The sequence below is a fragment of the Aphis gossypii genome, chromosome X (assembly GCF_020184175.1).
Source record: "Aphis gossypii isolate Hap1 chromosome X, ASM2018417v2, whole genome shotgun sequence".
Taxonomy (NCBI): domain Eukaryota; kingdom Metazoa; phylum Arthropoda; class Insecta; order Hemiptera; family Aphididae; genus Aphis; species Aphis gossypii.
Window position 1 is genome coordinate 51,862,245 of NC_065533.1, and position 16,612 is coordinate 51,878,856.

At 25.7% G+C, this 16,612-nt stretch overlaps 2 protein-coding genes across 6 annotated transcripts; one reads left to right on the forward strand and one right to left on the reverse strand.

Annotated features, from left to right (window-relative positions):
* Nucleotides 1-5,765: 5,765 nt before the first annotated feature.
* On the forward strand, nt 5,766-10,611 carry LOC114127010 (uncharacterized). Of its 3 annotated transcripts, none has more exons than XM_050205138.1 (8): nt 5,766-5,915; nt 7,087-7,255; nt 7,480-7,850; nt 8,015-8,726; nt 9,346-9,407; nt 9,492-9,686; nt 9,761-10,083; nt 10,156-10,611. In XM_050205138.1, exons 2-8 carry the CDS (start codon nt 7,170-7,172, stop codon nt 10,435-10,437), a joined length of 2,031 nt encoding a protein of 676 aa, XP_050061095.1. In that variant the 5' UTR covers nt 5,766-5,915; nt 7,087-7,169; the 3' UTR covers nt 10,438-10,611. The 3 variants fall into 3 exon arrangements, with proteins under 3 accessions (XP_050061095.1, XP_050061094.1, XP_027846887.1); XM_027991086.2 differs by lacking the exon at nt 5,766-5,915 and adding an exon at nt 6,825-6,971; XM_050205137.1 differs by lacking the exon at nt 5,766-5,915 and having other exon boundaries at nt 6,817-7,255.
* LOC114127006 (UBX domain-containing protein 4-like) lies at nt 10,609-16,578 on the reverse strand. Of its 3 annotated transcripts, none has more exons than XM_027991081.2 (10): nt 16,437-16,578; nt 15,997-16,141; nt 15,326-15,454; nt 14,440-14,601; nt 14,301-14,365; nt 13,646-13,710; nt 13,091-13,222; nt 12,902-13,010; nt 12,484-12,674; nt 10,609-11,405 (listed from the first exon to the last, which is right to left on the reverse strand). In XM_027991081.2, exons 2-10 carry the CDS (start codon nt 16,082-16,084, stop codon nt 11,300-11,302), a joined length of 1,047 nt encoding a protein of 348 aa, XP_027846882.2. In that variant the 5' UTR covers nt 16,085-16,141; nt 16,437-16,578; the 3' UTR covers nt 10,609-11,299. The 3 variants fall into 3 exon arrangements, with proteins under 3 accessions (XP_027846882.2, XP_027846881.2, XP_027846880.2); XM_027991080.2 differs by having other exon boundaries at nt 16,443-16,576; XM_027991079.2 differs by having other exon boundaries at nt 16,296-16,527.
* Between the last annotated feature and the right edge of the window lie 34 nt (nt 16,579-16,612).

The following is a 16,612-nucleotide window of genomic DNA, read 5'->3' on the forward strand; positions in this document are numbered from 1 at the left end:
CCTATGACCTATCTATTGAATCATGTTACCTTGAAGCTCATTTTTTCATTACTTAGCGTTTAATACTACTGGAAAAGATCGATATTCAAAAGCATGAATTTATGATCTCTAACATTTAATTGCCAATTAGTAACTTAATATTTTTTTATAGTTAATGATGTATTATGTGTGTATAAATAAATATTTTAAATTAATCATTTATTATACTATACCTATTAATTATTATAATCCGTTGTGTAAGTTTTCTTAATATAATAGCAAATAGTCATTTATGACAATAGGGCGTGCAAGTAAATAACTTTAGGATAGGAGGTACCTATCTTATTAATTTCAAAAAAACTATATAAAATAATCATTTATATTGTGTAAATTTATTGCACTATTGTCTATTGAACAACTATAAAAATATGAATAGTCAATAGGTATTACAGTATTGTTTATTATTTGAACCTAGTTTACTGGATTTACATGATGTTACAAGTTGGGTACTAATGTACTATAACTGAAACCTATAGATACCTTCATAAATATATGAAGATGTGTTAAAATAATCACAAAATTATGAACAAAGACTAAGTAATTTTGAATAGAAATTAGTATTTAATTCAAATAGAAAAAAAGAGAAAGTTGGTAACCATTCAGCACTATAGCCTATAGAAGTCAGAAGTCGTAATGTATCTCATTATTGAATAGGTCACTGCAGACTGCAGTAACACAGGCGTACATAGACTCCGGTTTCAGGGGCAGGAAAAGATTAATTCGGCCCATTCTTAAAATTCACCATTAAAACTGGCCCACAGTTTTACTTGTTTTACTATTTGGTATTAACATTAAAATTGTATAAATTGTTTGTTGTTTGGATAAAAAGTTGTACAGTAAGGTACTAAGGTGTATCTTTTCACAATCCTTTGGTTAATATTTATTATTTATAATAATATAATAAAATAAACAAATATAAATAACAATATTATATTATAAAATGTATATTTAAAATTAATAATACTCTGAATCTGTATGTACAAAACTGAAGATGTTTATTTTAAAAAGAAAAAAAATCAAATGGGTACATAATTAAAGTTGTAAATGAATAACTATTCAATATTTGCCAGCCGCGGTAGCCCTAAAGAAAGGCCAGGGGCAGCATATGTTACCTCTGCTGCCCCCATGCACATATGAACTATAAATAGAAGGAGTAACCTATTTTATCGCTAAATATATTAATTCATATTATTGTTATATATTTTGAGATTACTATTAAAGTAGGTTAGATACGATAGGTAGCGTATGACGTGAAATGATATGTATTTAACAACAATATCAATAACTAATAAGATAATAAATATATAATTAAAAAGGGAAACTTAGTAATGTATGTTGACATTTCTACTCAGTATAATTTTTCTTTTACAATTATGTATCATTGAATTAAAATTGTAAACATTAATTACAGTGTGATCCACTCTACATGACTACATAGTATAATGTATACTGTATAGCGTAGTCATTGGCGCAATTAGACATTTGAACAAGATAGTACAAATACTTAAACTCCTGGTTTTTTTGTGACTCCAGACTCAATGGGTTCTATAGCACCGTTATTTTCCTATATCTAAACAAGTAAACACAACCACTAAAACAAAACAAAAATCACTGGTCCATGCAGGACAGTCCAAATTGTTTTCAAAAAGAGAAACAAAACAAATATTATACATAGTGTGGACTCTGCATAAAAAGTCAATAATAATATAATTATAATTAATTTTACAATTTATCATTTTTTTACCAATTCAAGTAATTTAAAATTTTTCCGATCATTTGAAAAATATTAGGAATTTTCAATTTGACCTCTCAAAGAATCTATAGTAAATTCAATTTTCAGAAAACCATAGGTATTAAGGTATTTGATATTTTTACTAAATATTTATACCTAGTAATATTTTCAAAATATTTTGACATTTATCCTTGAATAATTATTTTTGTTAATGTACCCCTGTAATATAACAAAAGTGTATTGCTATTGAAAATATGCATAAAATAACGGAATTACATTTTTAAAAATATCGATAAGAGCTTGGCATAGCGCTTTCAACAACTCTCACATAAAGTAATAAATACATGGATATTATCCCTTCTACCGCAACGTCCGCAACCCGTCATTCCTATATTAATGATTCGGGCCATTTAATCTATAAAATACGTGCGGTTCTGTAAAAAATTGACTCTACGAAAAGAAAAGCATTTAATTTCTTTTGAAGAAATCTAATAAATTCTCAAATAATTAATAAGAATTATTATTTATAATTTTAATGTAAAAGACCTATATTGTAATATAGCTTTATTGTAATTAAAGGCCTAACTTGGTCTTAACAGCACGCTACTTCAGTACAGTCATACATTATTTGAGAAGAAGAACGTACTTAGTGTGGTGGGGATATTTTCCTCGGGCTGATGTAGGTACATATTACATACAGTAGGTCGAGTGGAGTGATAAAAAACATGGGCGATGGTATAGGTATAACTGTATAAGAAAAACAAGAACATTTTTTCCTATAATGACGCTTCGATTTTTCTCTATAGCTAATTGAAGGAATTAGGAAAACTTAATGTTGAATTTTTTAACCATAGTTATAAATACACACAATTTAATGAATTTTCAATTACAAAATTACTTTCAAATTTTTGAGATTCTCACATATTTTAGAAAAATTTGAACTTTAAATGCTTATAAAAAAAATATGGCTATTGAATTTTGATTTTTTTTTTTAACTTAAATAAGAATAGATAACATAAAAAACCTTGTATTAAATTTCAAAAAACTTTTATCGACATTTCCAAAAATAATACTTAGAAAAATCGAAAATTTTAGTTGTTTAAAATTTAACTGTGATGTATAGATATAACACTAATATAAACACTTGGTAAAAATAAAATAACTAAATTAGGTAAGTTAAAAATACATTTAAATTTATTATTTTAAAACGAAAAAATAGAATATTATATATTTAATCATAATATTTGTTCTTAACTGTTGTTCATAAATTATGTAAAATTACTTGGTTTTTATAAAACATCATTATTGTAAGTAGGTAAAAATAATAATAAAATAATTATTATAGGCTTTAAGCTTAAATTGTTGTAAAATCGTAAAATTATTATTTTGATATATATCGTTTTACTTATAGTAAAAAAAAAAAATTATTTTAATAGCAATGCCCATTGCCCATATCATAAAATATAGGTACTTATAGAACTCAGTAATTATTATAGGGCTCGGATTTTAAAGCATATGCTTATTTTTTGTATATGGGATAGGAATCCAATTTTATACATACATTCGTTTCACGTCATTCTGATTCCAAATAAACCAATTTAATTATGCTTTTTTTTATGTAAATGCTTTACTTCAATTATTCCAGCTGTAGATTTTTATATATCTATAAGCCACTGCAATAAAAAAATGAATTAATAAGAAATGTAAAAAACCCAAAATGCGAATAATATAGCCATTTTAATTTAATATTGGATTATTATTGTTTCTTTTATCTAAATGGTTTGATTATTAAGTGTATTAAACGTATAGACCAGCGTTTCTTTAACTTTTTTATCCGTAGAACCCTTTTTTATGTTCACTTTAATCGTGGAATCTCTACGTTTTTTTTAAATTTTTTAGCTACTTTTATTAAGCTTTTAACAATAAGTTATTACAGCTCTATAATTAGACTCTGTACTTTGTTTCAATAGTTGTCACGCGTAAAAATTTTTTTCCAGCTAATCGCTACTAATCTTTAGTTAGATTTTTTTAAGTAATTTTCTTGAACATTTTGAAAAAAACAATTAAGTTTTGCGGAACACTAGGGTTCCACGGAACACAGTTTAAGAAACGCTGGTATAGACTATAGTTAGGTTAGATCATTGACCTACATATAGCTTGCAGTACCTATACGTAGAAACGTATTTAGGAATTTTGCGTTCCAAGTTATCTGAGTGCCATTACTTTTTTTTTATCATCCAAATGATCTAGGTACCTACTGTATTATATTAAAATGCTCTCTAAAATTTACCACCCCTAAAAATTTACCGTCCTCTGAATGTTAATTTTTGGTCATGGTTTTTAAAAAAATAAATATGCTTCGTTTTTGATTATTTAAAGTTGTGTGCTTTTTTGTTGCTTATTATGCTTTAAAATCCAAGTCCTAATAATTAAGTAAGCTGATAGATCGACAGATGACAGACCGTCTATGCTTAGTATTATAGTATTGTTTTTCGTATGCAATGATTTATTATTTAACACTATATATAGTGTTATATGTTATAATATATACATTACAGTAACTTACTCAATGAGCAAAATATTTATAAGAAATATGAACTTAAATTTTAATTTATTTTATTTTTAGAATATTTTTTAAATTGTGAGTAGATATATTTTTTGTATATTTTATAAGAGTATAGATAAAATTAAAAAGAATATTTAACCAATACCTATAAAAATAAAGCAGATAATATTGTTTATTTTGCTTCATCATATATAATTATGTTTAATGCATCATATATGTTTTTATCTATGTATCGTTGTGGCACTATACCAGACAAAATTGGTGGGTAAATATCATAAATCGTGCAGACCCATAAATTATAAACGATAACAATTTATTATAGAATATAGGTACCTGGTACATATTACATACCTACATATAATATATAGGTCATTTTATTTATGAGACGCGTGAATCGTAATGACACAAAATTACATAAATTAAATAATACAAATACATTTTAGTCTTGTAATATTTTTAATAAGTACATTATTAAGTGGTATTTTGTAAAAAGAATTTTCTTGTTTTTAGTACATTAAAATCCACGCCTTACTACTGATCGTTTAATTATAAACTATAGTGATCAAAATAATCGACCGTGTGACGGACACAGTAATATCGTACAACAGGGGATAGAAGATAATATTTGCAAACAAAATGGATAATATAAAATCTAATTCTTCTTTTAGTAATTATGTCATAAGCAATTTAGCAACCGATCACTATATTATTATGTTTATGGTCGTTGTCGTCGCTATCAGCATTTGTACTAATAATAAATTATGAAATTATTATAACGAGATGGTGACTTTCAAGTTTAAACACAACAGTCAACAGTGTATAAACTATAAGTAATCGGTATATCTATAGTTAATAATAATTTATAGTGAAACACAAAAATACAACATAGGTAGGTAGTAGGTACTATAATTAATTATTATATGAAGTATAAAATTAACGTGTATAATATTATAACCACTAAAACCACAATTAATATCAGAGACGGCATAAGCCTGAATGTTTCTGTTTCTGGCTACCAGTCAGGAAACGAATAACTTAAATTATAACAAAACATGATTAGGTACTCATGCCCCACAATAATATAATAGCTACCTGTGTAGAGTGTAGATATGTGACTATTTAGTACCTAAATTAATGAATTATTGTGAATTATGATCATAAACATAATATTACATTATTATAGTTAGATACTATGTCGTAAGATTATATACTAGTGTACTTAAATAATAGTGAATACTGAGAAGTGGACTAAAATAAAAGGTAATGTTGATTTGTAGGAAAGCTAAAATTTATTATTTGACCTATAACAGGTTTTTAAAATATCTACATTTATACATCTATTACATATACCTTGAAATACCCCACCTTATATACTCGTAAAATACTTAGTATACAGAATTGTCATAGGTATTAATATATATTCGTTACCTACCATATCCATATTTCTGACTTCAGCAGTTCAAAGTTTTAAGTTTATAAAAAAAGTTATTATACAATTATTGTGTTCTTAAATGATTAAATACCTAATAATATAATATAATAGTAAACAGAAAAATAAATAGCACCTTTAATGTATTGGTAAGTACCTATTAACCCATTTTAACGCTTGTACGGTGCATATAATGTACTTGAAATACCTACCTAGGTATTTTATATTAACAGATATAAACAGATAGTAGAATCAGTGGCGTAACTGTGGGCCCGCAGACCCTGCGTTGCGGGGGCCCACGGTAAATTAGGACCTATGGTTATAGGGTTATATTTGGTATATTAGGGGCCCATTTTTAACACTTTTTAATTTTTGCGGGGAGCCCAAATTTTTTTGTTACGCCACTGAGTAGAATAGTAAACAGATAATGTATTTTTTTTATTTTTTACTGATTTAAAAATACGACCAAAAAATTGGCGCAGTCACCTACTTTAAGTATTTCCTCAATTCTAAAATAAAAATGGATTTTTTTTCATTGCGCTCAGTAATGAAAAAAGATTATTCACGTTTTTTAGCATAGCATTGTTTGTGCGAAGAGTGGTTCATCATTTACATAGGAATGTACTAATGTACTATTAGATCACTCACTTATTACCTACAAATAATCTACCCGCTCGAGCTGATCAGATGAATCACATTGAAATATGGCAGACTTTTATTAAATATACATTCTAGGTATCATTGTATATTTATGGTATAAATTATTAAAAAATATATATATATACCTAGGTAATTATATTAAATTATGTAAAAACATATTAAACATATCTCAACAATTATTATATCATATTAGGAACCGTACACTACCATTGAAAATTGTTCAATATATCGTTTAATATAGGTACCTGCTTACATTCACCAAGTCAACGACTACTCACTGTATAATTTAAATGTCACGATAATACTTTGCCAAATTGCCGAATCACGGTAGACGTAAAATGTAAGCACAGACTTCTACTAGAAGTCCACGAATGCAAACAGTAAAATATACAAACTTACTGAGATAACTGATAAGGTGATAACGAAATTCTCGTTGCGAGACGTCGTGTTCGTACGCGATCGCGTACTTTTTTTTTTTTAATATTTATTGCTTAATTGTTATGATGATTTGAATAAACTTTGATCTCCGAGTTTAAAACAAAACGGTAATTACAGGTTGCCGACATTATCTATCTTCTTGTGGATATATATATATGTGTGTGTGTGTGTGTGTGTGTTCGTAAAATTTATTTCAAATGACCGGGAAATGGTATTTCACAGAAATTGTATTCGTTCGGGAATTGGATGTGGTTTGAAACAAGTGAAATAACAATTGACATTCTATTAATCAATTTGCAACAACGATGGCGAAAGCCATAATGAACGACGAATGGAAAACTTTGTATTTGGCTCGAGCATTATATGATGCAGTCGAAGATTGTAATATTCAGTACGTATTGTTCGGTTTAAAATTATTACATTCTTTTGAAAAAAATTATATTTGACTAATGTGTAATCAAGCTGAATTATAATATCAATGTCTCCATCTTCAAATTGCATAGATCTTTGATTATGCGACAGTTTGGTTCATACTAATTTAATAGACTGTTAAACTTCTGACTTCTATGCATTTGTTGAATAATGTTTACTATTTACATTATTATTTTTTTTTAGGCAAGTCAATTCTCTTTTATCTCAACATAAAGCCAGTCCTAATATTCTGATTCCGGAAGAAGGCATGACAGCATTTCATTTAGCTGCAGGGCATGAAAACTTGGCATTCGGAAAAGTAGCGACATCATTATTTTTACATAATGGTGGTGATCCTAATGTACTTTGTGAAGGAAATCGCACAGTTCTACATATTGCTGTTGCATGGAATCGTTCTCAGGTTGTTAGAATTTTGCTCAGAAGTCCTTACATTATACCAAATCCGTACATAAAAGATGAAGATAATCTCAATGTATTTAACTATGCTGTGAAATTTAGTGCGTGGGAATCACTTGCAACTCTCCAGTCTTACATGAAACAATCAAACTACACGAGTAAGTACAAAATATAGTTTTTGCAAAGCTAATGAGATTAAATAATTAGAAATCATTGAGATTAAATTTTATGATGTTTAATATTAATTGTTGTGTTAAAATGTGTTCTTATGTTTTATCTGTAAAATCATGATTATTTAATTATTAAACATTTTTTATCCTAGGTAATTTAAAAAAACAAGTCTCTAATTCAATGCAATCAAAACGTATTAAAGAAAAATATTGTAATCCCACAAAAGCACAAAATATTGAAACATCGATTGGTGCTGAATCGACACTTGATAAATCTAATAGATTACATACAAGTAGTGGATATCTTAATAGCGGTGAAAGTTTAGATAGCATTTCCAAATCGACAACATTTGATTCAGTTGGTCAAAAAAATAATAATATCGATGAATGCATATTAACTTCAACAGCTTATTCTTTTGACGATATTTTAAATAAAAATGTTTCATCAGATGATCATTTTACTGGATTACATAAAAATGATATTCCATCGAAAATTTATTGTGATGGATCCATATTGAGTTCAATCAAATGCGTATCAGATGAATTTGAAAGCATAGAAAACATGAGTTTTCCATCTAGTAATTTATTCAGCGATTCTGAATTGTTTGACCTTGATGTAGTTGAATTAGAAGAAAAAAATATTTTTAACCAGATAGAAACTACATCTTTAAGTGATTTAAGTGATAGTGACTTGATGTCAGATATATCTGGATTATCTAGTTGTTTGAGTTCTGATGATTTTTTTACATGTCCAGATACAAATTCTGAACGAAAAATTCTAAGTAGTAATACTTATAAGACTGACATTGAATTGGAAGATATTACAAAAAGCTTATCAATGACAAGTATTTATGACTCAATAAGGTACTATATTAATTTTATTATCTAATATTATTTTTAGAGCTGTAAATTTGTAGGACATGGCACATTATATTTAACTTAGTGTAAAACATAACTTCTTTAACACACATTTTGAATGATTCAAACAGAGTAATAAACATATTGATTTTATTATGATGCGTTACTCATAATTATTAATTAGTTCTTACTGAAACGCTGCTTACATCAACATATTATAGGTACAATTTTTTTTTCTATTAAATATTTGACAGAATTTAATTTTTTCTAAAGAATAATGATGCTAGTTATTTTATTGTGATTAAAGTATATTCACCAGGGCTTAAAATATTAACATATACATGTATTAGTATATTATTTTTATTTTTTAGTATATTTATACAGCATTTTCAAAACTTGTGTAGTGTATTACGTTCATATCTCTAATTATTATAAACTATTTTAATGTTTCCATAAATTAATTAGTAGTATGTTTTATTACCTTTATTTTAAAAAAAATATAGTTAAATATAATATTTATTTCTACTTCAGAAATTTATTCGTAGTAATTTTTATTACAATACATTTTATACTGTTAAGTTTTTATTTTATTAATTAGTATATATTATTTAATATTTTTTTTTAGCAATTCAATTTGTGCAGCTGAGTTAAAGAATCTAGAAGTTTCAAATATTATTAATTCTTTAAGTATGACCTATAAATATTGTTTTCACTTTTATTTTCTAGTGTATATTTAATAATAATTCTTGATGATTTTACTGTTTTTCCTAGATGAATGCAGTAGTAGTTTAAATGAAATTGCAGAGTATGATACAGATTATGTCCGTGAAAGTCTTAGAGAGTATGGCTATCCTCCAGGACCAATAGTAGCCAGTACAAAACAAGTTTATGTAAAAAAACTTAATCAAATATTGCACGGGCAAACAAAACAGAAGCGTAATGATGAGCCCATTAATAATTCATCTGGTATATTTTTAAATGTTTTAATTTCAACTATTAAATTTATACGTATTACTCATTCTTTCTTTTCTTTTTGGAAGGTTCATATAGTATGCAGTTGACTAAAGTTTTAACTGATGACAAGTACAATTCATGGAAAAAAACATTAAAAAGTTGGAGCATTCTAGAAGATTCCATTGTTTGTGCTAAGAGTGGTTCATCATTTACATATTTATTATTAGATCCACGTATAACAAATAATCTTCCCGCTCGAGCTGATCAGATGAATCCCATTGAAATATGGCAGACATTTATTAAATCAATATTTTACATTGGTAAAGGCACAAAATCTAGACCCAATGATCATATGAATGAAGCATTCAATTCTTGGGTTGGAAACAAAAATCAAGATAAAAGCCGCAAAGTATGTAGCATTATAAAATGTTTTTTTTTTTTTTTAATTTTATATTATATATTAAATTTTATACGAAAATAGACAGAATATATTTTGAACCTATGGAAGGAAAAATTGGGAGTGGTTTGTGTACAAGCATTCCACCATTTGATGATAAAAGAAGCACATATTCGAGAAGCAGCTATGATTGATGCAATTGGATTGGACAAACTTACAAACGAGAAGCGTGGTACATATTATGATATCACAACTCGATGGTTGAGTAGTGATCGATGTAAACTAGGTTGCCATCTTTTATATCGTGCCATGCTTGTGTTTTTAGCTGATGGTGAACGCCAACTACGACCAGTTGATTTGACTTAATTGTTGACATACTATTTTTACTATAGTATATATTCTAAGTTTTTTTTAAACACTGGCTATGATTATAGATCTAGTCTTTTTTTTAAGTATTAGTTGTATAGAAATCTATATTTCTGAATTTTATTATATTTTTATTGGTGTATTTTTTATACTATAATAATATTACAACAATTATATTTTATATTTTTATTAAATTAACAATTGATTTGGTGATAACTTAGTGTTTACAAACACTTATAGTTTAGTTAAATTATGATACTGTATTTTTTTATGACAATACTAAATTTTTTATTTTAAAATTATATTTTTGTATAATAAAAATGTTTTTACTTGAATACTTTAGTCAGCGTGTATTATAATAGGATGCTCCTAGTTTATCTACTAATACATTAGGTAAGTTAATATTAATGTGGACAATATTAACAATATTTTTAACATATTTAATAAACAATTATTCTAATAATTATATTATTAATTAATCAAAGTAATTTTATGGCTAAAGTGTTGGCCATTTAACTATTATCCCATTAATAAATCATATTTTGAATTGGGTGTTACCTGTAATATTTCAATAATAATAAAAATTTTTTTATAATAAATTGAAAAATTACAAACTATCAAACTATTTTATATAATACTATAAAAAATTAAATTTTGATTCATGATCAAGAATTAAATATAATCAATTATAATAGTAAATAAATTAATATAATTAATAAATTACCATTAAAAAAAAAAAAAAAAAAATTAGAACAGTTTTTATACATTTATAATATTGTTTAAGTTTTTAAGAGAATAATATATTCATCACATTACAATAGTAAGTTAAAACAGTTTATAGTTAATAGTGATAAATGATGAGTTACAATTGTTGTGTAGAGTTTCCATTGTACGTATTTTTTTCATCATCATCTGAGTTTTTAGTATTCAATTGATGGATATTAGAAACTGATTTATATGTTGATTTTCTGCGTGATAAAAAAAAAACCAGTTATTCATAATGATATATTTAGCTATGTATGTAGTTTGAATTTACTTAGTGTAAATTGAAACATATTAGTTGTATGCTTAAATATACAAATTGTCTCTTTTATTTGTCACAAATAAAAAGGTTAATACATACTAGTTGCTTACAATTATCAAATAGCTTTTAATTATAGACTAATTGCCTCTCAAAAATATTTACACTAGTAACCTCCCATATAGAATGAAACAATAACTCATAAAGTCATAAATAAAAATAATATACCACGTAAATAGAAAAAATTATCTATACATAATATTGTATTAATTTAGATATTAGAAGCTATTAAAAAAATAAAATAAGTAATTAAGTAAGTGATACACATACCTAACGTATTTGATTGATGTTTTAATACTATACATCACCGAATATATATATATATAAATGTTCAAATTCAAATTCAAATTTAATAACAATTTTTTTAACTAGTCATCTGGGAAAATTAATACTACACTATTTTTATAAAGGATTTATTGACAAGTTATCTATATAAAAATTATTGATGTTTTTAAGAGGTTATCATATTTGTTTTCTCTCTCAGAACCATGAGCAACATAGATAAAACTCTTAAATCTAAAATTGCTTTTTATGATTTCTGAATAATTTATCACCTATTACAAAAACTATAGAGGATAATATTTTTGAGAGTATGACGTATCAGTTTTGTATTTTATTGTTATTTAATTTTGTATTCAACTTTCAAAAAAAAAAAAAAATTGCAAATTTAATGATGTTTAAATTGTTTTGAGGATAATATTTAGAGTAATACATTGACATCCTCTTAACTATTGGAGACAACTAATATACACCTGTCCTGTGCCAACTATGTGAACTATTGTGAATTCAATTCAAATCAATTAGCTTAATGTATGTTAATATGAATGAATCATGTAATACATTTAAAATTTTTTTTTTTAGAAATTATTAAATTAGTTGAATAGATAACTATAGGATTTATACAGTTAAACATTTCATTATCTAGTTCAAGCAAGTAATAATTCTGTATCATTAATTGATCTTACTTGACAGTTTTCGTTTTATTTTTATTCTGATGATTAATCGTTCTTGGAGCTTCAACAGATGGCGATGGTCTTGCAAAACTCATTAAAAAATCTTGAATAAAATTGAATGGGTTGATTATGGTAAAATTAACTAAATTTCCAAGCCAAGATTGATAATTTAGAATGGAGTACAGCCACTGATTTGATTGTTTCTATAGTAACATCATAAATAATATAAAACAAGTAAACTATACTATTTATGTAAAATTGCATACAAAACTAATTAATTTATAATTCAATACAATTTAATCGACCATGAAATCATTATATTTAAAAAATCATTAGTTCTCAAGTGGTTCATTAGATATTTAAATGTTCAGTTATTATTTCAGCATTTTGGCATCAGTATAATAAATTAGTTATAAATTTTTATATTTACTGTATCCATATGCACATAAATAGTTGACGATGGACACAAATTTAATGCATCTAATGTTTGGTCAAAATCTTCATCAGTAAATTGTCGATGAGCTATAAGTTTTATATGCCTGAAAATTAATGTTTTATTAAGTATAAATCAATACCACTTAACAAAAAAAAATTTAATTTTTCAAGAAAATGTTCTTACCTTCCTGAGAGATGAACTTCATTTAATATATAAGTAGCAATATCTTTGAGTAAAGAACTTGTTTGAAATTCTTTGACTATCACAAAATCTTTACAAGGAACTTTGAATTTAATTTTTGCAATATCATTAGATCTAAAATAATTTTAACATTTTAATATATTTATATATAATAAATATAATATAGACAAATATTTTTTCAGAAACTATAATGAAAAAGTGACAATACTACAGAACATATTTTCTAAACATTATGGTATATAGTTGTATAGATATGAAAGTAATATAGACTACCACTACATAGGTTATAAAACATACCTTTACCCAAGTTTATAAGCTTATAGGCAGTTTGTTAAAAAACAAATTAAAAACAATTTAAAGAATTAGAATGTATTTCCCGAATTGTTACAAATTTAAATATTGAGCTATTAGTTTCTAGAGCAATGAAAAAAATTTAATTTATCATTAAAATCTATTGCCTATGTACAAATAATAATGTTTAGATAATATAGTAGAATAAATAAATTTTGAGAATGTAATTGTAAGGATAGAAATTACTTTTTAATTTCTTCTGCCACATTTTCGACACCAGAATTTATATTAGGACTATCAAAGACACGCAACTGAAATACAAAATAAAATTTGAAGCTGTTAGAGTTGCATAATCTATAGCAGGGGTGGCCAGCGAGAAGAAATTCGCGAGCCACCAAATGGATTAATAAATATAGAAGAGCCAAAATGTAAGAAAAAAAAAGGTTATATTATTTATTTACATAAATTCATATTAAAAAAATTTGTTTGTAAAAATTTTACAATAAGATGAGAGATGCAAAAGTCTATGTGGCAAGCCGCATGCAGCTCGCGAGACGTGGTTAAGCCACCCCTGATCTATAGACTAAAACATGTTTGACACTGATAACTTCTCAGTGGTATATTTATAGGTGAAGAGTCGGGAAGGGAGCTAGAAATTCTACAGTAATAATTCAACCACCAGGTGATAAGGTTAAATGTTGTCTTATTACATTATTGAATTATTTAAAATTACATAAAAATAAATAAACTTGAAATGTAAATAGAAAAATCACACATATAATTTTATATGAGATACTAAAAATAAATGTGTATTTGAAAATTTGCAACTCATAGGCATTAAAAAAAAAAAAAAAAGATTATTAATTTTAATAAATATTAATGTAGCAAAGTATTAGATTACCTTGTTAGTAATATCAGTCAAGTATTGTAAATATTTCTGTTTATTGTCATCAACATTGATTGAGTCTATAATTTAATGATTATATCTGTTAGTTTGAAATAATAATTTAGCAAAATATAACACAAAATATTAAACAAACCAGAAATATCTTTTATAATACATTGAATAGCATTCAATAATTGACTTTTCAAATCCAGTTGAATATCATTAGGATTTGTTAAAACTTGTTTCTTGTTTATGATATAATGATGAGAATTATTTTTTTCTAGTAAATAAATCGATGGAATATTGACATTTTTGACTGATAGAAAAAATAAGTTAAAGAATAAATTTATTCACAGTTTAACAGTTTTGAACGTTTAAATTATATACATTGCATAATGTAAATGCAAACATATTATAAGAAAAAGTTGTTAGAAATTAAGCTTTTCAAATATTTACAAACCCAAGTTAAAATATATACTAATTTTATCAAGGTGTCCTTAATCAAATCAAATATATTAAATTGGCAAGAATTTGATACATATAGCAATATTGGTGTTAAAATTAAAATTAATTATAAATTGTTCGATTAGTTTAAAAATAAGGTAGGCATTTAAATATATTATGAACAAAATAAATTAAAAATTTTAATTTATAGTTTGTAAATAAAAAATTCTATATTCACCTAAATGTTTTCTAAATACTTGATTAATACCAGTGGTAGATATACTCAAAATAATATGTGTTGCTGAGAATATTTCCGTCTACCTACAAAGAATAATCATATTTAGATGAAAAAATACTCTCACCTTAAAAAAATAATAATAAATCAATTTACTTCATTATTAAAAATAACAGAATTAAATAAATATTCTCAGCATAAAATTTTTTTGATGTATGTTAATAATATACAGATAACATATTATCTACTGATATTTAATGTCACACCAGTGCAAAACAATAATAAAATCTACTATTTTAACTACAAATAATTTAAATTTAAATGTATAAAAAACTATTGAAATAAAATAATAAAAGGATACAAATAGCTTTAAATTTTTTAAAACTTGGACCCAGTGGATCCATTTTATAGCATAAAAAGAGTTCATTGTTCAGCAATTGAATGACATTGGTATCATCAAAAATCTTTGAAAGATCATCATTTCCATTTCCTAGAAATACAAATAATAAATATAATATTTTTATTATTTATTATACAAAATATAGATAACTTTTAATATAAGTACAACATTATTATTAATTTCTTTTTTTTTTCGTGTCAGGCGCATAGTATAACAGTAATAATAATAATGGTATAAGTTATATAGTATAAAATAAACAAATAAATAAATAAAATAACTTTAAAATAAACATTACATAATATTAATAAATAAGGTTATTGGTGGATTATTATTAATATTAATAATATATTTGATAAAAATACAATTTAAAAACAACCAGATGTTTTTTTTTTTTTATAAATTTATAAAATTAATTTAATGTATTCTAAAATAATTTTTATTAATAAAAATAAACAAGAGCAATAAAACGATAGGGGGTATTATTTAAGAATAATCTTATGACGTAAATAATAGAATATCAAGTATTTTAAACAAAAGGCAAGAACAAATAAAAAAGTGAAGTAAGTTGTTTATAAAATCAATGTAGTACTCATGTACTCGTATCAACGTAACGGAATTATGTTTATAAATACCTATATAGATCAAAAGCGCGCAATTTCGGTCCATCATCTGTTGAAGAGCTGTTTTGGAATCGCCTTCAAACCATTTTAGCGACGACATGACTGTCAACGTCGAAACAATCGCTCTCTTTGTCAATTAATTTTGACGTTTGGATTTCTGCTTGTTCGAAACAGAAAAGAAAAAAAAATCAAACATATTACCAATACATCAACAACTGTTGTAGTAGAAGTGTTATCATCAGTAAAACTGCCACAATAATTAAATATTATAATATCATGTCGTATAACGCCTATATTATCCGGATACTCACCAAACGGATTTAAAATCAGATAGTGTCTTTTTTCGGGAACAGCCACCAAGAGGTGACGGATATATTCGATGCACTCGACGACGTTATGTCGCTGAAGTGCCCGACTACGAGTAAGTATTAAATAAATAAGTTAAATAGTACCCTCACTTCGATCGTCGACTCTGATTCTCCGGCTCCCGGGTCCCGGTTACACAGCAGCTGATTATGCCAACCGCATAGTATTTGTGCCGTACGGTGTTTATTGACGTTTGTTGGGTGGGAGTGGCCCGGTGGGATATCGTCATACTACAGATACTACCAGCTGCGGCTAATCAATT